The sequence below is a fragment of the Aulostomus chinensis genome, chromosome 10, assembly GCF_037954235.1.
Source record: "Aulostomus chinensis isolate RoL2024-O1b breed Wild chromosome 10, RoL_Achi_v1.0, whole genome shotgun sequence".
Lineage (NCBI taxonomy): Eukaryota > Metazoa > Chordata > Actinopteri > Syngnathiformes > Aulostomidae > Aulostomus > Aulostomus chinensis.
Genome location: NC_141329.1, coordinates 25,098,394 through 25,121,255, shown reverse-complemented (window position 1 = coordinate 25,121,255; position 22,862 = coordinate 25,098,394). Strand labels below are relative to the sequence as shown.

At 42.7% G+C, this 22,862-nt stretch overlaps 1 protein-coding gene across 1 annotated transcript in view; it reads right to left on the bottom strand.

Annotated features, from left to right (window-relative positions):
- Positions 1-1,837: 1,837 nt before the first annotated feature.
- The window catches only part of traf4a (tnf receptor-associated factor 4a), a 35,278-nt gene continuing 14,253 nt past the window's right edge, over positions 1,838-22,862 (bottom strand). The window contains exons 2-7 of the mRNA XM_086216599.1: positions 11,019-11,070; positions 7,924-8,028; positions 7,634-7,795; positions 6,287-6,448; positions 5,154-5,309; positions 1,838-4,843 (exon numbers count right to left, since the gene is read on the bottom strand). Of these exons, the coding sequence (XP_086072725.1) occupies positions 4,211-4,843; positions 5,154-5,309; positions 6,287-6,448; positions 7,634-7,795; positions 7,924-8,028; positions 11,019-11,070 (1,270 nt within the window). The 3' untranslated portion in view covers positions 1,838-4,210. The remainder of the gene's footprint in view (positions 4,844-5,153; positions 5,310-6,286; positions 6,449-7,633; positions 7,796-7,923; positions 8,029-11,018; positions 11,071-22,862) is intronic.

Here is a 22,862-nt window from a genome sequence, read left to right as displayed (position 1 = left end):
AATTAACTCTGTATTTACAAGAAGAGAGACAGAGGGGACTATCCTGACCAGAGAGGACCCCTCCCTGACATGAGTTCTCACAGTGGGGAAACTTGAATTTTACAGGATAAACAGCTATCCTGAATTTAAAGAAAAAAGTTCAACCAAGAGGCCTCAAAGCCTTTATTCCTAAACCAGATGTTTTCATTTCGGTAGAGAAACGAGTGGGCTGAGAGTTGAGATTACACATTTTCAGCAGACTTTGACCAGCTATTGTACAGTAAGTAGAAAACAAGACTGTCCTCCTGGGGGACCTCTCAGTGACTTTGACATTAAAAGCTCATTTTTCTCTTCCCTAAATCCCGCTGCACTGAACATCATCCAAACTGCAAGCTAATACAAACTGCTGGCATGGCTTCAAAGCAGGCTGGCGTCTGCCTCACATCCTCTGCTCTCTTTCCTCTGCTTTGCTGCTTCTCTCCATCTCAAGTGGCAACAGAAAATGCGATAGACAAAAAGTAGATTATCCAGGACGTCGTAACAGTGAAATATATTAGCTACTGATAATTCATTGAACAGTATGCCTGGGCAGTCCCTCGAGCCTCTGGACAGTAGTTTGAACTGTCAAGTACAGGAAAAATGAAACTTTAACAACCTTTCTTTGAGCTTGGCTTTAATTCTCCGAATACCAGGATCTAATTCAGATGGGATCTTGGTGAAAAAAACCTCTGCAGATACATTTTGCGTCTTTCTCTTCAGCTTATTACAAATATAGATGACTAAGGAAATGTTCTTGTCAATGGGTCTACTGCTTGTGAAATAGTTTTACATCCTCGGTAGCTCAGGGCTGAGCGCTTTACTCGTATGATGTCACAGGAGGGATGAGGTCACTCCAACTTCATGACTGATAAATTCAGTAAACATTTATGGGACTTTCATGATGATGTCAAACCTCCCAAGCTTGTGGACGACGCTAAATGGTATGAAACTATAAGGTGAACTCTTTAAAGAGGAATATTTCATTCAGTCATAGATTCTTATTAATCACTTCACTTTTTCTTTAGCTTCTAATTATTATTCTTTTTATTTGGAGCCCACATTACGGTTTCAGTTGTTGAGCACATCTTTGCATTATTTGTATTCCATCGTCATCTTCCGCTTATTCCTTACTAGTAAGGGTCGCGGGGGGGCTGGAGCCTATCCCAGCATCAACGGGCGAGAGGCGGGGTTCACCCTGGACAGGTCGCCAGTCCATCGCAGGGCCAACATAGAGAGACGAACAACCATTCACACTCACATTCATACCTACGGTCAATTTAGAGAATCAATCAGCCTCGTCCTCAATTGCATGTCTTTGGACGGTGGGAGGAAGCCAGAGTACCCGGAGAGAACCCACGCAGGCACGGGGAGAACATGCAAACTCCACACAGAAAGATCCCGCGCCCGAGCAGGGACTCGAACCCGGAACCTTCTTGCTGTGAGGCCACAGTGCTGACCACTGCACCACCGAGCAGCCCCATTATTTGTATTGTTTTCCTCAATAAACTTTTTGGGGGGGAGAAAATGGCTAGAAGTAGGGTCAAGAACTGAAGGCAGAAGATGCAGATGTGGAGCATGAGGTAGGATCCACCAGGGCTGCCGGACTTGGTCAGAACCAGAGTCCTGCTCTCTGATACTGTACGGATTCTTTTCTTGTAAATGGGTTCTTTTACAAGCATTCCTAGAGCAGTGAATGATCCAATCCAGTGTGCAGCACAGGGACAGTCGGTGCAACAAAAGCTCTGACTCAGTTGAAGAGCTCTGCCAATCCTTGAAGAGCCCAAAACACAAACATGAGAAGCAGCTATAATATATGGTATTTTATTTCAATTAAGAAATTGACAAGCACTCATCAAGCAACATATTAAAACATTTGTGCCATCAGTTCAAACTCACGACGGCTCCTTAAAATAAATACTTTTAAGAGGAAATAATACGGACAGAATATGTGAGGCTCAAACATGGACACACAGACAAATCATCCAAATGTCCAAGAGACAAAAGGGTTTGAAAATTCCCAAAGTCAACCCCGACTCTCCAACGAAAGGTGTTTGTATAAAACAGCTAAGTATTTTTAAAAATACAGAATCTTACAAAAATCTTTTCACTTTTTTTTTTAAGTCACTGTAAAATATCAGCTGGTATTATGACAAGAAATCAGGAATTTTCCATGTATAATAATAAAAGACAGAATGTGCTTCTGCATTTTTACATTAGTATTCACATACATGACGAGTGTATTGTATAATCAAAGTCCTCCGCCTCTCCGATGGTGCTGAGACAGGCGTATCGCACTGGGCTGCTTCCCTTCCAACGCTTCCCATGATGCGCCGAGCTGAAGATAGACACCGGTGACCATGGTAACGAAGGTGTAGTCAGTTTAGAGACACCCTCATATTTGCAGAGACCATGTCATTAAACATCTTCCTCCATTCGTGCCCAGGCGATGTAAAACAATACACTTCACAGCCAAGCGTTCTGATGATTCAAAACATCGTCTTTATAGGTTAGATTACCAACGGCGTTCACATTTTTTGTATACAAAAACAAACAAACATAAAAACTTAAAAAAAAACAACTTTCTGACAATTTGTCAAATCTCCAACTGTCCAAGAAAAAGAGACAAAATGTCCATCAATGGGGAGGATTTCAAGAAAACAGGTTACAGTACAAAATGTGGTCCAGGTGGTAGCACATGAAGCATGCATGTGTTTATGTTTACCTGCCCCCATCCCCCCAACCCCCTCCCTCCAACCCTCATGCAAGGACATACTGTATAAAAAGGCCACATGGCTTTTCCTTCACTGGTAAATGCACGTGTTCTCCGACAAGTCTGACTGGCCTCTTTGTCTGCTCGTCTAAAGACCAACCAAAGGTGCTTTTCCTTCTCTTCTTTAAATGGATTCCGCAGTGGACACCGATCCGTCTCTGTGTAGGGTGTGTTTGGTGTGTTCCTGGAGCTATTTGTGATGGGGTCAAACTACCAAGAAACACACAGATCCTGGATCAGTTCACTAGGAAAAAGACTAAAAATGGGAATATCAGATTCGGCTGCCAATACTGATGTTATGGTGCATATCGTCACCTTCTTAAAATAATTGCCTAGGTCGATTTTGGACGATTTTTTTTTTTTTTTTTGCTTGTGATGTTTTTTTCTCCAGTCTTCTCCAAATGACTTTAGCGATTATTTCAAGAAGGCGACGATTGTCTTTGCTCTTTGATATGAAATGCTGCATGGTTTACTACAGCCTTACCGATATTTTTCTTAAAATAATGCCAACGACACATTCATGATAATATTCAATAAAGAAAAGCTCTGGTTTTGGAATCGGTACTGGCAGATTTATACCGGCATTGGGTTTGGAACAGAAAGAAGGACAGATGCATCTCTAAACCGCTGCTGTCAGGTGAAAATATTGTTTTTTTTGTCCAGGAAAGCTTAATATAGTTTGCCCTTTTCCAGTGGGGTTCAAGTAGTCTTCAATGCAAAATGATTCAATTGTCCTGCATTTTTAAAATTTGGATAAAAGTCGAGAATCATCAAGATTGGAGCTGCAAATTTCTCACCTGAAAGCACTGATTAGTTGTACACACCACGTACTCTCAGGGGTCCTGTGGGTATTAAGGGATCAATAGGAGTATACTGTATGAGTGTGTAAACCAAAGGCAGTTGGGCTTGAGCTTGAGTCTGCGGCGCTCGCTCCTCTCAACACAGATACAACGGGACGTCTTTCAACAGGCTCACTCTCTAAGTGCAGAGGCTTAGCGAAGCCCTTCGCCCTCATTTCATATCATTTCCATAAGCTTTTTCATCTGTACTGCGTAAATTACAACAAAAATATAACTTAAGATAAACTCTCTAGGCACTGTTTGATTTTCCAAGGCGTTTTGTTGTAGACTGTGATAAAGGTCAGCAAACAGATAGAAAAATCTAAACAAAAAAAAAAAAAAAAAATGGAAACACCAGAGAGTGATGGTTCTGCAGACCAAACACTTTCACCTCTGTGATATATCAAGGTTTTCCGAGTCAGCTCACACAGCTAAACAGACTTGCTTCAAGCTCCGTGGTGGAGAGGCTGCGAGGGCAGAGCGTTTCTAAAGGGTAAGTGTGTAGAAGTGTTCAAGGTTAAGTGTCAGTTCCAGTCATGAACCTTTCTTTCTCCTTCATAACAAGAAAAACAAAGATTGTATCTTAGGCCATAATCTTCTGGGGAATCTCTATAGATGCCTTGATGAAGATGCAGTTGTCTCGGATGTAGTTCCTCTTCTTGATCTCTTCGTGAGAGATGAACTTGGGGTAGCCGAAGCCCAGGGTGCTCTCGTCCAGCGAGTTGCGGCTGCTGCAGGGTTTCTGGAAGTTCTTCCAGTTGGGGTCGGGGTTGAAGGTCTCGGTGATGTGCTGGGGTTTAGAAAGCGACGGGTCACTCTGGTCCAGGATGGAGAAAGTCACCTTGTAGGAGAAGGGCCACTCCAGCAGGTTGTCGTATTCTCCAGGCAACACGCGGATGTAAACGGAGAGATGGGAGCCCTCGCCGCTGCCGTTACCGTTCAGGAAGGCTGAGACCTGTAGCTTGTAGCCGTAGCGGTGAGTGTAGAAGGGGGGACTGAAGAACTCGTGATTGCTTCGGAGTTTGGCCTCTTGGAGTTTGCGGGAGTAGTCATTGAGTTTCCAGATGAGAACACCATCGTGGCTGACGGACAGCTCCTCCATTTCCCGCCGAAGCTCCAAAATCTCCTGCCGCTGACGCCCCACCAGGTTGCACATCATAGTCAGGTGAGACTTGGTGGTGTCCTCCAGGTGACGCCCGATAGCCAGCTTGGGACACTGAGAGAAACAGGGAAGAGGTCAGTTATACTGGTGTTTCTGCAGATTCCAAAAAAAAAAAAAAAAAGATGGTGCAGGATTATTTCATTATTTCATCTTTACATAATCTACAACAGGTTTTCCAGAGGTCTTGACATTTTGAACCCTACAGGTTTAGCAATGAATGATAGCTGGCAGGACTATAAAGGACGTGTGAGGTGGAAACACCTGTAAACAAACACATCCAAACAAGCTTGGAGCTCGACCACCGTAGCATGATGACACCGGAATAGAAGTAATCCTTGGGTCAAATGAGGTGGGTCAGTCTTACTCTGTGTTTGCAGCCGGCATCTTTGAAGGGGCAAAGAACAAGAGCGCTGCCGCAGTTGTCCTTCACATGGTTAGCCAGATCTTCTCGAGCGATATTGGGTGTGCCGCACTGGTTCGGGCACTGGACAGGAAACCGAGGGCAGTGGTACTGGTGATTCTGTTGAGGAACAAATGTTAACAGTGATGATGAGATAACGAGGTAAAAAGCTCATAGACGAGTTCACAATTTAATGTTTGCTGAGGGAAAAATTCAATGAATACCTCCACTGGTCAGCCAAATCATTAAAACCACTGACAGGTTTTGTATTGAGTATAATACAACAGTCCTGCACTAAATCCTGGGGATTATAATGTTCAGTTGGATTTAATGGTTTGGGGAGATTTGTTGATTATTTTAACTAAAATCAGACCAGAATCCATGGAAAACAATCAAGAATTCAGCCTGAGGCAACAGAGACTATTCATACTATGCTGCTGAATACACACGCGAAGCCACACAAACATTTCCATCAACCGACACCAGTAATCAATGTTATAAAACCCTCAACAACTGAGGGGTAACCCGCAGGAGAAAGTGAGGAAAAAATGGCACCTGCCTTAGTGATAAATTGTTAATTCGCCAACACGTTATTCTTATTTATTACCTCATACCACTATTAGGTGAAAATCCATAAACACTATGTGAGGTGGGAAAATCCCAAGCTGCTCTCAAACACTCAAGAGTGAAATAAAACTGGTGACATTTAATGTAAAGTTGGTTCACTCTGTCCAGGACTGACACATTATACTTCTTCTAAAACGCGGTACAGGGGCAGGGAGCCCGAGTGCTCAGTCTCAAGCCAGATGTGCACAGAAGCAGGTGCATGCAGACTAAAAACCAGCCGCCACCACACAGAGACGCCATGAATGACGGCATCCCGTAGCCGTCGTGGGCTTGGCCTGCTCTAATGAGCCTCCGATGACAGTTCCAATGACACCTGTTATCCAGGAGACTTGATGGGTTTTTTTGCGCTAACCTGGCTAAATCACGCTTTAAGTAATGTACTGGTTTTGCCTTACTGGTATAGAAGGGATTTACTCACTTCTGTAAAGAAAAATGGGATACTTTAAGTTTAAAGTTTGTGTAAAACTGACCTGGATTGTGTCGAAAACAAACTCCTTGCCGCAGTACTTGCAGGGCTGCGTGCGTTTCGGACATTCCGCCATGCTGTGTTGGGACAGCAGACGACGCATCATCCTCGCTCCGCACTTGTTCTCACAGTAAACGCTCTCCTGGGGACAAACCCCCTGGTGGTTCTGCAATAGAAAGCGAACAAATCCTTACATTTTCCTACAAATAAATACTAAAACTAGATATTACTGGTAACCAAAATGTGAATAATGGATATGTTAGGTCAAAACTGAATTTTAATGCAGATTTTTTTTCTAAAATTGATGATGATGATGATGTCTGTTTATACTCAGTGTGATCACATCTAATTTCTAGCATTACATCTTTATTCTTGGGCTCCGCTACAGTAGCTTTGCATGATTCAAAGTTAAATCATACTCTTAGAGCAGCCCCTCTCTTCTGTTCAGCTCCCGCCCCTTAAAGCCCCCCTTCCTACACAGTAATTGGCTAACTCCTGGAAGCCTGCTGAGGGGAAGCGACCTGTTTCTTCATGGGTGTGTTGTGTCTGGGGCAGACGACTATAAAGACATCTGTAATGAGTCAGCAGGGTTTCCCCTCACCCCCGTGTCTGAAGCTCATTGCCAGTGGATCCAGATATTTAGCCGCCTGGATGCCTGGCTTGGCTGGAGACTTTTGAGGAGTTCACACATAGCGCTCAAGCGGGATTTATCTCTGATCAGTAGCTTTTCTTGGTGAGCTCAGATATCTGCCGGAGAGTGGCAAATCAGGGATAAAACCGTGCAGTGTGAACTACAGGTCATGTTGTCAGTCATATTATTGTGTAAGATTTACACTTATCGAAGATGAAAAAAATACATTGGTAGAATTTGGATAAGTTTTGCTGTGATATTGGTATAACAGTCTGACACTGAGAGCAGCTATTAAGCTATTTGGAATAAAAGGCCATCCTAAAAATGACAGTAATTCCAATGTGAAAGCCAAAAGGTGGATTAAAGCTGCTTTTGCTGTGTGCTCAGGGGAGACAACACGGGCCAGAGCAAACAGAGAAGGGAGGGGCGGTGTGGTAGAGAACGACAGAGGTGCTAGTAAGGAGACGCTGAGGCACTTCAGGTGGAGAAAAACATTCAGCATGAAAGAGCCAGTCAAAGTTCTTTCCCTCTGCCAGCACACATGTTATTTCAGAGTCGACCAACATTCTGTGAAGGCAGCCAACCACGTGTCTTAAGTCTTTCCTGCTGCTTTCCACAAAGACATCTTTCATATAGGCGTGGAATTTATGTGGCATCACTCTGGTTGTGTACTCTTGCCGAGTAGTACCCAAAAAGAAAGATACACAAACAGGTATTTACCTCGTATGCTTCACCGGTGAACTCGCTGCCACAGAACTCGCACTTGACCTTGCGTTTTGGGCAGTCATGCTGCAGGTGGTCGGGCAAGTCGCGGCGCGTCAGCTTGACAGAACAGCGATTGGGGCAGGGTATCACGTTGAAGGCGCAGGTGGAGAAGTGACCCTGAGGGAGTGAAAGAGAGGGGATTTGTCATTAAGAGCGGCACACATCCAGAGCCAGCAAGCAGGAGGGGTCACGTCATGTGTTTCCTGAGCCAACGGATGTGAGATAAACGGGCGTCTGCTGCTCACCTGTAGCTGCTTCATCTGTCCGGTCCAGCGGCAGCCCTCCTCACTGTGGATGCAGCGGATGGGCAGCGCCAAGATCTGCTGTTCCAGCTCTGGGTCAGGGTAGATCTGAGGAAGACAAGCCGGGGGGGGGGGGGGGATCAAGAGGTCAGATGAACCAGGAACATCAGCAGCTACCTCCACAAACAAGACACAGGAGCCGACCTGTTCACGTTGGCCGAACAATCAAAAGAATCAGCCTCTTTTATTTTTTTCGTTCATTGTACTGTGAAGCTTTTATTGTTCTGCTTTTTTTTAAAACTTTATTCTGATCATCCAAAAATAAAGATTAATCACTGGCACTTGGCACAAAAACCCCAAACTACAACCGCCCTTTTCCAAGAATGGCACTGCACAAATACCACATGAGCAAATCCCAGTTGTATATTTATAGTCGACAAATCCCTCAAAAATACAAAACCTCATGAATCCTCGCCCCATGCACTTTATATAATTTATCCATAGACTTCTGTTTGCATCCCAAGAAAACAATTAAAACCAAAGTTTTGTGAAAAGTTCCTTCATTCCATTGCTCTCAGACTGCCGTCGTGTTCACCGACGTTCACTGTTGGGTTTTTTTTCACTTTCTTTCTTTCTTTCTTTTTTCTATTTTTCACATGAAAGCTACAGAAAGTTCAAAAGCACATGCCCTGCAGCTGGATCTGACCTCCGGAGTAAAGACAGCTCTCGTGACGCTCACCGTGACTAATGAAGCACCAAATGTACATTAATCCTCCGCTGAAAATAGTTCTCCGACATTTCTTTTTTACTTTTTACATAAAAACGTTGTTAATCCCACTAGGGGCTATGAGCATAGATGCATATAAATATGCCAGAGAGAAACAGGGAATGAAAAAATATCTGTAAATTAATAAAATCTAAACGCTGCTGTCTAATTCAATGTTTTACCAGATAAAAATTTCTCAAAAAAAAAAATAAAAAATACGCAAGAAATATTGAATACTTTAATTCCAAAGGAGATGACCCCCTTTTTAACTTTTAACTGGAAATTATTGAGCTTCAAAAAATATTACATTTTGGTGCTGAGGGCTTAAATCTTAAATAGGGAATCAATGAGCTTGGCGTTTCAGGGCATACCACCCATATTCATACTAAATTCAGGTGTTGCCCCACTGAATACTAAACGCAGTAATTCATTCACACATAAAACTGAATACTTTCCTGGAGTTCCTTCATTTTGAAAATACAGGATTTATCTTTTCAGCTTTCTTTCCCTCAAGCTTACCCTCTAGCTCACATTTCCCTCTGCCGTTCTCTCACTTTTTGTCATGTTTTTGTGCCTTGTTTACTGTGTTTGTTTGATGGAGGAGAATTGGACAAATCCTTCATGCACACGCTGGCAAGTCAAACTGCTGATATGGAGAGAGAGAGAGAGAGAGAGAGAGAGAGAGAGAGAGAGAGAGAGTAGAAGGCAAGATTTATTTTTCCTCGGCCACTGAGCGATGTGGATGAGTCAGTTTTCTGCCCAAACACTCCAAATCTTCCCCAACAGTGTGTGTTGTCCTGAGGATTTACAGCTCTGCCTGCATCTCCATCCCCCACGCTGCCACAAGAGCGGAGCACTGGTCAAACGAGAAAAGCGACTTCCTCAAAATGTCACAACAGCCCTCTAAACAAATAACAGCTCAGTAACGGCCCAACTGTGCTCACGTGCCTCCGCCATCACACACGGCAACCGTGGCGCTTGTAATGAAACATTCATTTAGAAAACCATCAACAATCAGAATTTCTAGCTGCTGTACGAGGCTTCATCGAGGCCTTTGTCAGAGCAAGTAAGTGCAGTGAAAAATAATTTCCCAACATGGGTGATGAATAATAATTTGACTTGCTGCTTCCCACTTAAACAGTAGGAGCAGACGTGATTTCACCACCATCATCACACTCTTTGAGGAGGAGCAAAGAGGGAAAAATCCTCCCCCGCCAACAAACACACACTCACATTTGCCAGTCTTAGACGCTGCGAGGGGGACGCCGATATTGACCTTTTAATAACCTTGTCCCCGGCAGATAAGTGAGGTTAAGCTCCTACTTGGGAGTTTATTCTATATGTTTTTGCTATTGTAGTATTATACTACTACAACTACTATGACTACTACTACTACTTGTACTACCACTGCTGCTCATGCTACAGCTAGTACTACAGTGCGGCAGGAGTTGCTGCGCTGTTGTTGCCCTGTCAGAGCGAGCTTGTGTTTGTGCAGGTTTTGGAGGGGAAGTGTGCTCCTAGCATCACAATACCCTGACAGTGGACCACCAGCACAGGCTAATTTGCAGGTGACCGAGAGCCGGTGAGGGCCTCACTAAATAACAGCGTCTGACAGGTGTGCCATGAGTACATCCTTCCCTTGGGGAGTCCCTGCTATTACAGGCACCATCATCGCATCCAGCACAGCATGCAGATCAGCTCTGCTGCATCTCTGGTTGAACGGCTTGTTGGGGCTAAAGCTAACTGCACGGCAGAATTCCACACAGTGGCTTCCTCTCCGATAGCGCTAATGAGGCCATGACAAAAGCTCGTCAGACAGAGGGGAAATTTTAGTGTCGAATAAAAGACATGTAGAGGAAAATGTGGTATTAATAAACTTTGGTCTGAACAACAGAACTGAAATATGCATTTTATATCTCAGCTGCATTTAAATCTACTGAAGCAGGATTGTTTCGCCTCTGATTTGCATGTTGTTTTAGCCGGATCAGTGCACAGATTATGTACATTTATACAACACTTGTGTGAAATTTGTTGAAGCCAGCCTCTGGGGATGGTATGGATCATACTCTGGTTCTGGAGCACCAAACTCCAGCTGGGAATAAGAATTATGAGCATGTTTGGATGATTCTATGTTGATAATCTGTATCCACATAGGCTCCATGGTGGAGGTTTGGGCTCTTTGAGTGCTTTCTGGCTGATTAATTGTTTAAGCTCAGCTAAATAATTAAGCATTTACACATTTTCTCTGTTTTACTACTGTAGAAGATGATTTAGAGATGAATAAATGTATCTTAGATAAAAAGATTATGGATGTCAGAATGTTGTGTCGTACCTTGGCATAATCCAACGGCAGCTGGTCCTCCGGACACTTGAAGACGCCCTCACTGTAATTACAAACAACAACAAAAAAAACAGAAATGTGTGGTTATTATTAGAATCACCCAAACTGCAGACGAACACGCTTTTTCTCAACAAGGACAATCAATCAAACTCAGCAAAATTACGACCCCGACCCTGAGTCAGAACACATCGAGCTAAAAGCCACTTCACTGGCAGGCTGAGAGAGCCGAGCTGCATCGTCCTTCTCTGTCTGTTCAAATGGAATCTTACTCTCTAAACTACTCAGACTCCTCACACTCTCCAAACACACACACACACACACACACACACACACACACACACACACACACACACACACACACACTGCACGGTATTCAGATCTTTTTGCTACTGGGAGTAATGACATTGGCCCTTCCATCCTCTCCCCTTCCGAGGATATGTCTGAAAAAGATTTTTTATTAGTACAGCGAACAAAACTACAAGTTGGAGCCTGATCTGTTTATCAATAATTCATAAAAGGATGATTGAAGACTTATTTTACTTTCTAACAGGTTAGTGTGAATGTGTTCATGCTGGAGGCTTCTCCGAACAAATTGTAATTTGCTGATTTGCTTTTTGTTATTTTCAGAACTTTTCTCCTATAGCAACTTAACCCAAAAACCCAGTTGGCACTCTTGTATTACTACAGTCTCCCACACAGTTTCTGAGTCGTGGCCTATTTCAGGGCTAGAAGAGCCGGGGATGCCACAGTTGATTAGGGCAGACCTCTCCAAAAATCCCAACCCTGATGCAATCATGAAATATTCACGCTTGTAAATAAAAGAGGCAGCAGCCAGTCGGGGTGAGCTGCTACTGAATCAAGGCTGCACACAGACACAAAGGTAACTAACAAAAAATGAACAGGCCATTGACGGCTGATCTCCCGAGACGTCTTGATTATCTGCAGACCCCCTTGCTGTTCTGCATCAGATACGCTCTCAAACTGTCCTCATATTAAGGTCTGAGGGTTCACCATTTTTCCTTTGTTCCCTACAAAAAGTTCAGGCCCTGAGGCATGATCTGACCTCCTGAGCAGAGAAAGCTCTCACCACCCCCACCGTGCCGAAATCATGTTTAAACTAATTAAGCAAAACAGTGTGTGAATGCCTCTTGGTGCTTTAATTTGTTTGTGCGCAGTGTCACCTGACTACAGCTCTCAGAGGCGCAGGGACATGTGACAGGACGAGAGCCCTGTTAACCCAGCTGCTATGAAACTGGGGAGAGTGCTGAAGTGGGGGGAAGGGGAGAAGAGGTGGGGGTGGGGGTGGGGGGGGGTTAATGCATGACGAGACAGCAGTAATTCTCTTCCATTAAGGTCATTGTGTCAGCAGGGAGCTGGAGACCAATTAACAAGCCACAAAGTACTGTAAAAAGAGGGTCAATCGATTAGAGCCCAGTCAGCATCTCATGTGTAGTGTGAAATCATTTACAGTACTCATCGCCATCACACAGGAATCATCTCCTCCTGAGGAAGGACAGAGTTTAGAAAGCGCTGCCAGTCCCACAACCACGCGGTAAGAAGAAATGAGACGCGACAGGCTCTCAGCTCAGGACAGGGGTGATGCAGGCGCAGGCAGGGTAACAGCCAGAGGCCCCGTCCGGCTTGGGCCCCGCATCTGACGCACAGAGAGGCAGACAGGCGAAAAGAGCCTAGTCACAGACTGTCAGGATAATTCCTCCCCCGGTCACAGAGGAGGACCCGCAGCCACGCATTCATGTTGCAGGGCCCACTGCTGATAATACCACATGACTCTCTCTGGGCTGCTCGTGAGCTGAAGTGGGTGCTTCTATGTGACAGCACATTAGCAGTGGAAGGTAGCAACGATGTAACGCAGCTCCACTTCTACTCCATCCATCTTCCCTCACTGACAGTTTCCGCTGACTAGTTAAGGGCTTTTTACAGATGACAATATATAACTGCTTATGACTGACGGGGCTTCCAATAATGACTTGTTTCAATGAGACGATTGATTAATTTAATTCAGCTGTAAAAAGTCAGAAAATAATTGCCCAAAATTAGCACTTTAGCATGTTCATTCCAAATGTTCTATTATTGCTATCCACTGTAACACAGGAAAATTCCCCTTTGTGGGGCGTTTAAGGGATTATTGTACCTTAACATCATGACATTTCATGGACTAACAACAGTTAAGCAACAAATAAAAAATAAATCATGCTGCCTCGTTGCAGTTATCAAACATAAATAAACCTGTCACGAAAGCCCAAAGGAAAACTGCTCTGTGTGTACACCCCTGGCAAGTGGGAACTTGCACCTACCAACACTTTAAAAAAAAAAGTTTCACGAATGTTAGCCTGCAACGTGAGAGCCTGTCCCGTCAATGAAGATGAGCATGATAAACAAGTGTTCCAGCATCACGTTGGGGCGTCACAGGGGAGCAGCTGAAGCCTGGACAGCGTGCACGATAATACAATCACCTCATTAAAATTTCAGAGCTTCTGTCTGCTCGTACAGTGAGGGCAGCCATGGCTCCACAGCTGCTTGGTTGCAGAGACCAAAAACTCTCCTCTTGCCTTGGACCCTCGATCACACCCTCTCCTCCCTGACCTTAAATCTTCGTTCGTCTCATGCACGGATTAAACCGCCATTCATTCATCCAGCTGATACCACAAGGACAGCCGTCACAACATGCTTCATCACACCGTGCACGGCTCCTGACAGCCAGACGGTGAGGAGTACAAATCCCCCAGGTTTAATCTCACCGGTGCAGGGGAGGGGGAAGTGTGTTTTTCAAGCAACAGAGACCAGCCTGCAGGCCACACGGAGAGGACATACCGGTGGCAGCCTCACAATCCAGCGCTTCTGGAATAACCTTGAAGCCTCCTGAACAAGCCTCCCTCTGTGTGTGGCAGGCAGAGTTGTAGAAACACACTAAAGAAACTAAAGGAAAAGGCTCTCGCACATTAACACTCTCAAACAGACCTCTTGGAGCCTCCCAATGCCATCGGAGTCTATGAGAACATCATTGACTAACCCTAAACCCCCAGGAACCTCCGCTGAACTGCCTGTTTATCTCCTGATGGGGCTCGCTACAAGCTTTTATGTTCATCTCTGTGCTAAACCCTTTTTGTCTTTTCAAGCTATGACTGGGATTAACGTCTACATACACAAACAAAACCTAAAATTCCACCAGTGCCCTCTCTGCCGGCTTTCAGTCTCACAGCTGAAACTGAATTCCCTGCCTCTCCTCGCAGGAAGTCGAGAGAAAACAGTGATTTTGTTTTAACTCCGAGTTCCTATAATCCCCCAAATCCATCTGGTTTGTGTAAAGACTGTGTGTAGTTGTGACTTCCTTCTTCTAAGCCAACCTGAATCAAATAGAGTTTGCAACTCCGGGTACCATCAGTCTCGTGTGTTCAATGCTCCAGGAGTTCTGTTTGTGTTTTTTCTTACTCTGTGGCCTCTGTGGAAGTATTTCAATTGACCATCTGCCTTCAGCACAAACCAAAAACTGACCAAAACATGGGAGGTATATCAACAAAACCGCTGACGGGAAATGAAACTGACCAACATTTTAAATCAACTGTCTTCTTAAAGAGCATCATGGAGCTAGAATGTACAAAGTAAAGATTTTATCATGAATCTGAGCTGATTTAAGTACAAAATGTGTCCCACTTTCAGTGTACTCCAAGTACGCTGGGAATGTACAAAAGGTTACATTTGGTTTTTGCACCCATATAAAATAATGTCTGACATGTGCGGACATTCATCAATCGAGCGGTTACTTTGAACATCTACCGCCGCTTTCACTTTGGAAACCTCACAAAGAGAAATCTGAAAGGTTTTTTTTTTCTTCCCACAGATTGAACAGTTTGCATTCATGTTTTTAGAATGTCTCTGGAGCCGTCTCACCACAATCCACAATTTGTTTCGAATTCCTCTGAATGAAAATGGAGGAGCTGCCTGGGAGTCGCTTCTCTGTTTCTACCGTGTATGATATTGCGGGATAACAGTGAGCATCCACAGATCTGTAGTTTATATGCTGCAATTTGTACTTAATTATGTCACTCCAACAGTTATTTAATAAAGGTATAAAGCCCTCTGCAGCTGCTCCTCTGCACTTCTAACGGTCCTTAAAAACTGTTTGTCTGTTGGCGGGCCAAGACTCAGACTGGGCCAAGTTCTCTTCATTAGAATTATTTAAACTTTCACTTAGAAGAACAAATTCACGCGACATGTTTTACTGATCATAAAATGTGTTTTGTTAAGGTGCTTACATTATATTACAGGTCAGGTGTTATTCTGCCATCTGATCAGGATATGAGATCATTAATAAACAGGGGATTCTACATTTAAAGAGCAATTAGAATTTTTTTTTTCAATTTTTAGTCATTAGGTCTGTTATTTTTATTATTATTTTGATATTTCTATGTTTCAGTTGAACCATTTTGGCCTGCGGGTCCCACTTTGGGCCACCCTTTCCAAGACTCTTGGAGCTGAAGGATTGTGTTTGCCTGCAGAAGCTCTACCTCTCATCTTAATGACTAACTGGATTAACCTCCTCATGTGAGCGGGCCACACTGACTGAAGTGGCCCCTAAATGAGGTCAAATGTCGGGGCTGGAGCTGGGTGGTGTTTCCACCTGTGCAACCTGACACACTGTGAGAGCAGAGCTGCCTCCCTCCACCCACGGCTCGTTTAGCTTTCAGCTCAGTTTGATGACACCAACCCACAGGTGGATCAACAGCTCCTTGCCTGGCTGTCTGTGTGGCACATCCGCACACACAATGAGACCGTGACAGCTCCTTGTGTGGGATTTAATACCTGCAAGATAAGCAGTTTGCTAGAGATTAGAATTGTGCATAAACCCTCTGACGTTTGAAGTGACCTTCTCCTCTGACACGTCTAATAAGACGATAATAGTATAATGTCTACAAACAAGCCAGGGCATCGAATTACAAAATGATTAAAGCCGTTTGTGTGTAATAAATGCTAAATCTGAGCCGCACTGTACGTTAGGTGACCATACAGGAGATCATTTTACAAGAGGAATACCGGCGTTATAATAAAATATGTTGTTTGATTTAAAAAAAAATACTTCAAATGTAATATTAGCCTTACCTTCTATTAATATAAAAGCAGGTTATATGCTGTTGCTATGCTATGTCTAGATATACCAGTATTGACAATAACAGTGATATTTTAATGTAATTTATCTGACAAAAAAAAGAGATAGAACACATAATCGACACATTTAAAGATGAATTTGACCAAATCCAAACATTTACTATTGTTATCATTTTGTTATTCTGAATCCTTTTGGATATTTTAGCTCACTACATATCAAGTTCAGCTGAATTAGAGGCTGAAAAAAAAGCTCCCTTGCTTCTGTTTCATGGGTCTAATCTTGTCCCCTTTCTGTAATTTACGGACATTGACTCTTTGGGTTAATCATGTTCAAATTAGCTCGGTCCTAATTTGTGCAGCCATTAATTACTGACCCTATTTCACCAAACACAGAGGTCGTGGGGTGAATATTATTCCAGTATGATTTAACGTGTCAGTGATTTGGTGCTACACGCATCAGGAAGTCCATAAATTTGAGTAGGGGACACACACACACACACACATACAAAAAGAATATATTCCTGTACACACGTTGTCCCAGTTATTCTTGGGTTTTGAAAGATTTCTGAAGCCTCTTTGTTGGGTTCAGCGTGAGGCGAACAAATGTCTAGAATATGACACCTGTAAAATCCTATCTGACTTCCTCTTCTGGTCACTAACCGCCAGCGGCAGCTGTTTCATTTGAGGTAACAATGGCTGACAGTCTACAGGTCATGGTCATCAACAAGACAGAAATAAATTATCCTAAAATGACGGGTGGAAAATCGAATTGCCCAATGCTTATTACATGAAGATAAACTTTTAAATTTAGTTAAAATCTCTATTTTATGCTTCCAAAAAAAAACTATATTCTTTATTGTGTTGCTTTGCCAAAAATGATGCAAGTGGAAGAAAGGCACTACTACAAGAGTGTGAGTGTGTGGGAGGATGTCTGGCCTGTTTCCCTGGCTTCATCTCCAGCATCCATGTAACACACTCACTGGGACCAAATGTGGACCAAGATAGAAAACACATGAAAAGGATGCTTTTACTACGAGCTGTACAACTACCTCAAAAAAAAAGAGAGAGAGAGAAAGGCATGAGATTTTGATGCTTCTGCAATTTTGTTTCCACTCTTTTGACATTTTCATACACGGATATAATTTCACAACCGTGGTGGACTGCACGAGGACGCTTGAGGGTAGTCTCGCTCATGCCGTCATCACTTATGTAATGATATTCATTTCTCCTTGCAGTTCACCTCACTACGCCGACATTTGAGTACAGGGCATCTGTGAGTGAGTTCACACAGCAACAAAACATTCAAGGGTTAGCCAGATCTCCATTTGTTTTCCTGAAAACATCGGTGAAGAGCTTCTGCATTAAAAAAAAACAAAACAACAACTTATCAGTGCTACAATAATTTTAAAAAACTGTTTTAAATGACCGTGCTACACCAGTTTATCATGCAGTCGTACAAACGTGCATAAAAATTTAAAGAGAATACTAGCACTGCTATGTTTGTTCCTGGGCTGATACACAGTTTTTACTCGCATGAACATGAAACTATCTTGGAGATGCTTGTGAGGACAAATCAGAGAGTCACTTTGAATTTGTGAGCAATCGGGGAGATGATTCATCTGATCGCCAGAGGTGCCGCTTATAGACACGCTGCCACGGGAGCAGCATGTCAAGGAAGGAGCCACCTGCCAGAGGACAAGCTGGCTACCAAAACAGAGGGAAAGGAAGAGGAAGGAAGGAGGGAAGGAAGGATGAATAGGCAGAGGGAGTGTCAGGGGGAGGAGGAGAAGCCATCTGCAAGCTGAACGCAAGCCTGCGAGATGCTATAATCCATCCTTAAGTGTGTGAGGAGGCAAGACGGTGCTTATAAGTATTTATAATCCCCTGCACTGTCTCCTTCCATTGGTGTGATCAGGCTTTGACGTGGAGTCTTTATCAGTTAAGGGACGCTGATTATAATGACTGTTTCGAGAGATTTTTAAGAGTTTACAGTCATTATAAACACACCTTATAAGGACTTCCTCCCAGCATACCAGTGAACTGGAACTTGAAGGTGCAGTTGTGATATTATTTGCTTTTTAGTTAAACTACATGAGAAAACTTGCATTGGCGTATTTGTCAGGACCTCATATGAGGGTAGAGTGGCTTTCCAAAGGTAACTGAATCCTGATCTGCCTATCAGCACTTCTACACCCATATCTAACTTGTTTAATCTGCACGTTACAACCATAACAAAAAAGAAAAAAAAAGAAAAAAAGGCTGAACTTTGTGACCAGTAGCAAGAGGATACTGTAGGTTTGAGCTCTGGTAGTACTGTAGTTTGGGCCAACCCCATAAGTATACCATCCAAACCAAAGCCTGCTCCAAAATAGAAATGTAAACTACTTTTTAAGAACATAAAAAAAAGCACTGTGAAACTAAAGCTGATCTAATTTTTGTACAGATTAAACCAATATGATATTTAGCTCTGAAAGCTGATTTTAGATGAGCTTCACCCCTTGTTGCTAAAAAAAAAAAAAAAGCTAACCAGCTGTTACTTCTGCACAAAAATGAAAGTGGTATCTGTCAATCGTTTCATCCAACTCTGCAGGGGAGATGTTCATTTCCCATAATGCTATATGGATTTCAGTTCCACTTACGCATGTCCATACCTACACAGATTATTTCCCACTGTGCTTTGGAGAATATCAAATAAATAAGAGCAGCAAACGCAACAGAATGCTGTAGCATCTTAGCTTTCCTGGTCGATTTCATCCCCCAGATTATACGCTGTATGCAGGAGGTATACAGGAAAATCAATCCACTTTCATTAACTGCTGCTGATCTGGGCGCAGGGTGGGGGTTGAGGAGAGAAATCTGTCCCATCAATTGTACCAGGAGCTGAGCTCATGCATGCATGAGTGCAGCCACCCTCACCCACGCTGCAGAGGCAGAGCAGCCAAAAAAAAAAGAAAAAAAAAAGAAAAGAGCGAGACCACCATCGCCACCAACGGAGCCGTACCCACATGCACTATGTACATGAAAGGAAAGCAGGGCTTGAAAAGCTTTGCGTTTGATCTGGTTGAAGGGCGGTTTGTGGAGGGGCAGGGTGGGTGGAGGACTGCTTCTGGAGATCAATGAGAATCCTGAGCTTTAACATGTCACACATGTGAGAAGGACCTGCTGGTCTGTGAAAGAGTGTTAAAATCTGCTGTCCAGGTTGCAATAGGTGTGAAACACCCCACTCTCCATTTTTACTACCCACTGTCACTCGTTTGCAAAGATTCTGCTAAAGAACCGGAGCGTAGACAATTGTTACTTGGCGCCTGAGCTCAAATGGAAGCAGTTAACATGTTAAAATGTACCCCAGACGTGTGTGGTTTTTAGCCGTTTTAATCACAGATGGCTGATCTAATTTTGGCTTGACCGTAGCGTCCAGATTTGTGCTCAAAAAGGTGATCTGCGGCGATGGCGACAGGCTTCGAGGAGCTGTGGCAGTGCCACACTAATCCTGCGGAATGCTCTCACTAGATGGAGCGGCACACAGACTGCCAGAGTATTGCCTGGCCTATTAAAATGAGAGCTGCCTGCCAACTGTATGCATATGGCACTGAAACCAGACTAGACACAGTCACCTAATTTCTCCTTCAAACGGCATTAATGAATCAGCTTTTGGAGTAACTATCGCCAAGAATCACAGCATGAAATTGCAGTGCTGACACAGATTAAGTGTGAAAGCAGCAATGTGCTCGTGGCATTTTCTCCTTTTCTGATAGATGGTATCAACATAGGAGAAAACGGATGTCATGCATTCTCTGTCAGCTTGTCAAATAGCAAGTATTTTCAATGCGCTGATGGTACTTGAAGGGCCTCTGAATTTACGCAAATTCCTCACTGATTTTCAGAGCCACATTTCTTCATCAGCAGACGCTGTTTGTTAAAACTCAACTCAGGCTCCTCCACCCGTTCCCTTTGTCCCTTGCGAGCTGGTTAAACAATCCTAATTAGCAAACAGATTTGAAAGTAGAATCTACCCTTTTCCAAACTCTCGGCACGAGATTTCTTAAAATGTCAAAACATTTCTTTTGGATCCTCCTCTTCTATAGTTCTCCATGAGGGTTTCTCAATTTCTTAAAAGGGTTTTTTAGGGTGTTGTACAGATTATAAAACCCCCTGAGGTAAAATGATTTGTGATTTTACGCTGTATAAATAAAGTTTTACTTGACTTTAATTTTTCCTGACTGAGCTGATGTATTGTAGATGGCTGGAATATCAGACACATGGCTGATGGAAGGTTAGGTACTAAACGGCACGTAAATCCAGGGATAAAAATTCATCGGAGAATCAGTCCATGAAACATTTTACTTTTCCTCTATGTTTTTATCTTTTTATGATTATAATAGAAAACGTTTCCCTTCTACTATTTAGGTCAAAGGTGCACGTTTGAAATACGAAACCATCGGAACACATCCTTTCCAATTTAGGAATGTACATTTGGAGGAGTTGGTTGTCTGGTCCACTCAAAAACCCACAGAGATGGACGGGGGGAAACGGATCGATTAGGCTCTGAACCGGCAGCAGAGGTACTAACGCTGAAATAATGGTCATTTATTTGAAAGGGAGTCTCGCTCTTGTTGCAGAATGCTGGATAATTATGTAGAAAAAAACACGCCGGGCCGACATAATGGAAGATTTGTTTGGTTCTGTGTAAATAAGCAAGCCAAAGTACAAAAGGAACTACTGATCGCTTATCCTCCCTCGCAGTCAGAACAAAATCACTCCTCACAAAATCCCACAAGGCATTTTTGCTGCAAACCCATTCAAATTTTCAATTTTTTCCAGAGGTTTCATGCTCCATGACTGTGGCCATCTCATTAGATATTCACAAGCCATCACCAAAAGTAACTGAAAGTTGACTTGAAACAGACGAGTAAAGAGGAATATGGCTTGTTAGCCGGTCCTAACAGGCATTTGGTCAGTGTGACCACCTTCTTTTTCTCTGTGAGGGTTATTTTATGACTTACAAAGCTGTCGAAGTCCGCTTCGCCTAGAAACCGAGAGTGACTGTTTCTCTTTACAGTGAATTTCAGCCACCAGAAGAAAGACATCAATCAGAGACCACTTAGAGGTAAAATTTCACGATCCTGCACATGAGGAGGGTGTGTGGCAGTTTGGGACACATGAGCTCACCAGATCATAAATTGCATTTTATAGGAAGCGAGTACTTCACTCTACTTCAGAGCCAAGATTCAGAGGAGATATTATTTAATTGATGCAGATTAAAGCCCTCGGAGGACAAAGACGTAGCCCTCATCATCCTACAGTTAAAACTTTTATAACATGTAGAGCAAAAGAGAGCTGTAAACAAACCAGCAGGTCACGGTAACGTCTCCAGGTCCAGGAAGCAACTGAGCAAGAGGCGTCAGTCATTTCTGATCACCTCTCAGCAGCAGCAGGTGGGCGGTGCAGATAATCCCGCCCTCCCCCACCACAACAAGATGTTATAGTCAACAGATTTTTTAATTAACCTGCACCTGTTCATCCTCCACACTGGAAATGTATAATCAAGCCTACAACAACTGTATATTTCTACCTCCACTGAGAAGCGTACGTGATCTGGACTGTTTGTGCCTCAGTAACTCAGCAGGATTACATAAAACCTGTGAGTCTGAGTTTCAAAAAAGTTGGTGGGCTATATATATATATATATATATATATATATATATATATATATATATATATATATATATATATATATATATATATATATATATATATATATATATATATATATATATGTATGTATATATATATATATATGTGTATATATATATATATATATATATATGTGTATATATATATATATGTGTATATATATATATATATATATGTATATATATATATATATATATATATATATATATATATATGTATGTATGTATATATATATATATATATATGTGTATATATATATATATATATATATGTGTATATATATATATATGTGTATATATATATATATATATATATATATATATATATATATATATATATATATATATATATATATATATATATATATATATGTATATATATATGTATATATAGTCCAGCTGTGATACTTCTTACAATATGGACAACCGATACAACTGGATAATCTGAGAAGAGATAGATATCGTGACAGTCATTATTTTCCACATCGCCCAGAACTACTGAATACAGAGTGAAGTGTTTTATGTGCTGTACTTTTTTTCAGTCTGGAGTACGGAATCGTCCACCATAGTTCCTCAGTGGCCTTGTTATGTCACTGTCAATGTAATACTGGATTCATGCTTTGAACACAAATTCACATCGCTGGTAACCCTGTAAAGAGCAACTTCACCATCACTCCCGTAAGCAGCTGCCTTTTCTTTCCTGTCCTTCATAGATAAGTGCTCCACTCCACACACACACGCACACACACACCTCGAGCTGACCTGCTATGTGTGTGTGTGTGAGATAGCATAGCAGGTGTTGGTAAAACATTATCAGCTTTACTGTGCAAGGGCGTTATTTTAGACCGAGAACCTTTGGGGAAATGTGCAATTGCTCAGCGACACATCCATTAATTAGCAGGACTTGGATGAAAGTGAGGCTAATTTCACTGGATCATTAAAACATCAACACGATGACTCAGCCTCTCACACTCTTTGTTTTAAATGCTGTAAAACTGATATGGAAATCAGGGTTTCA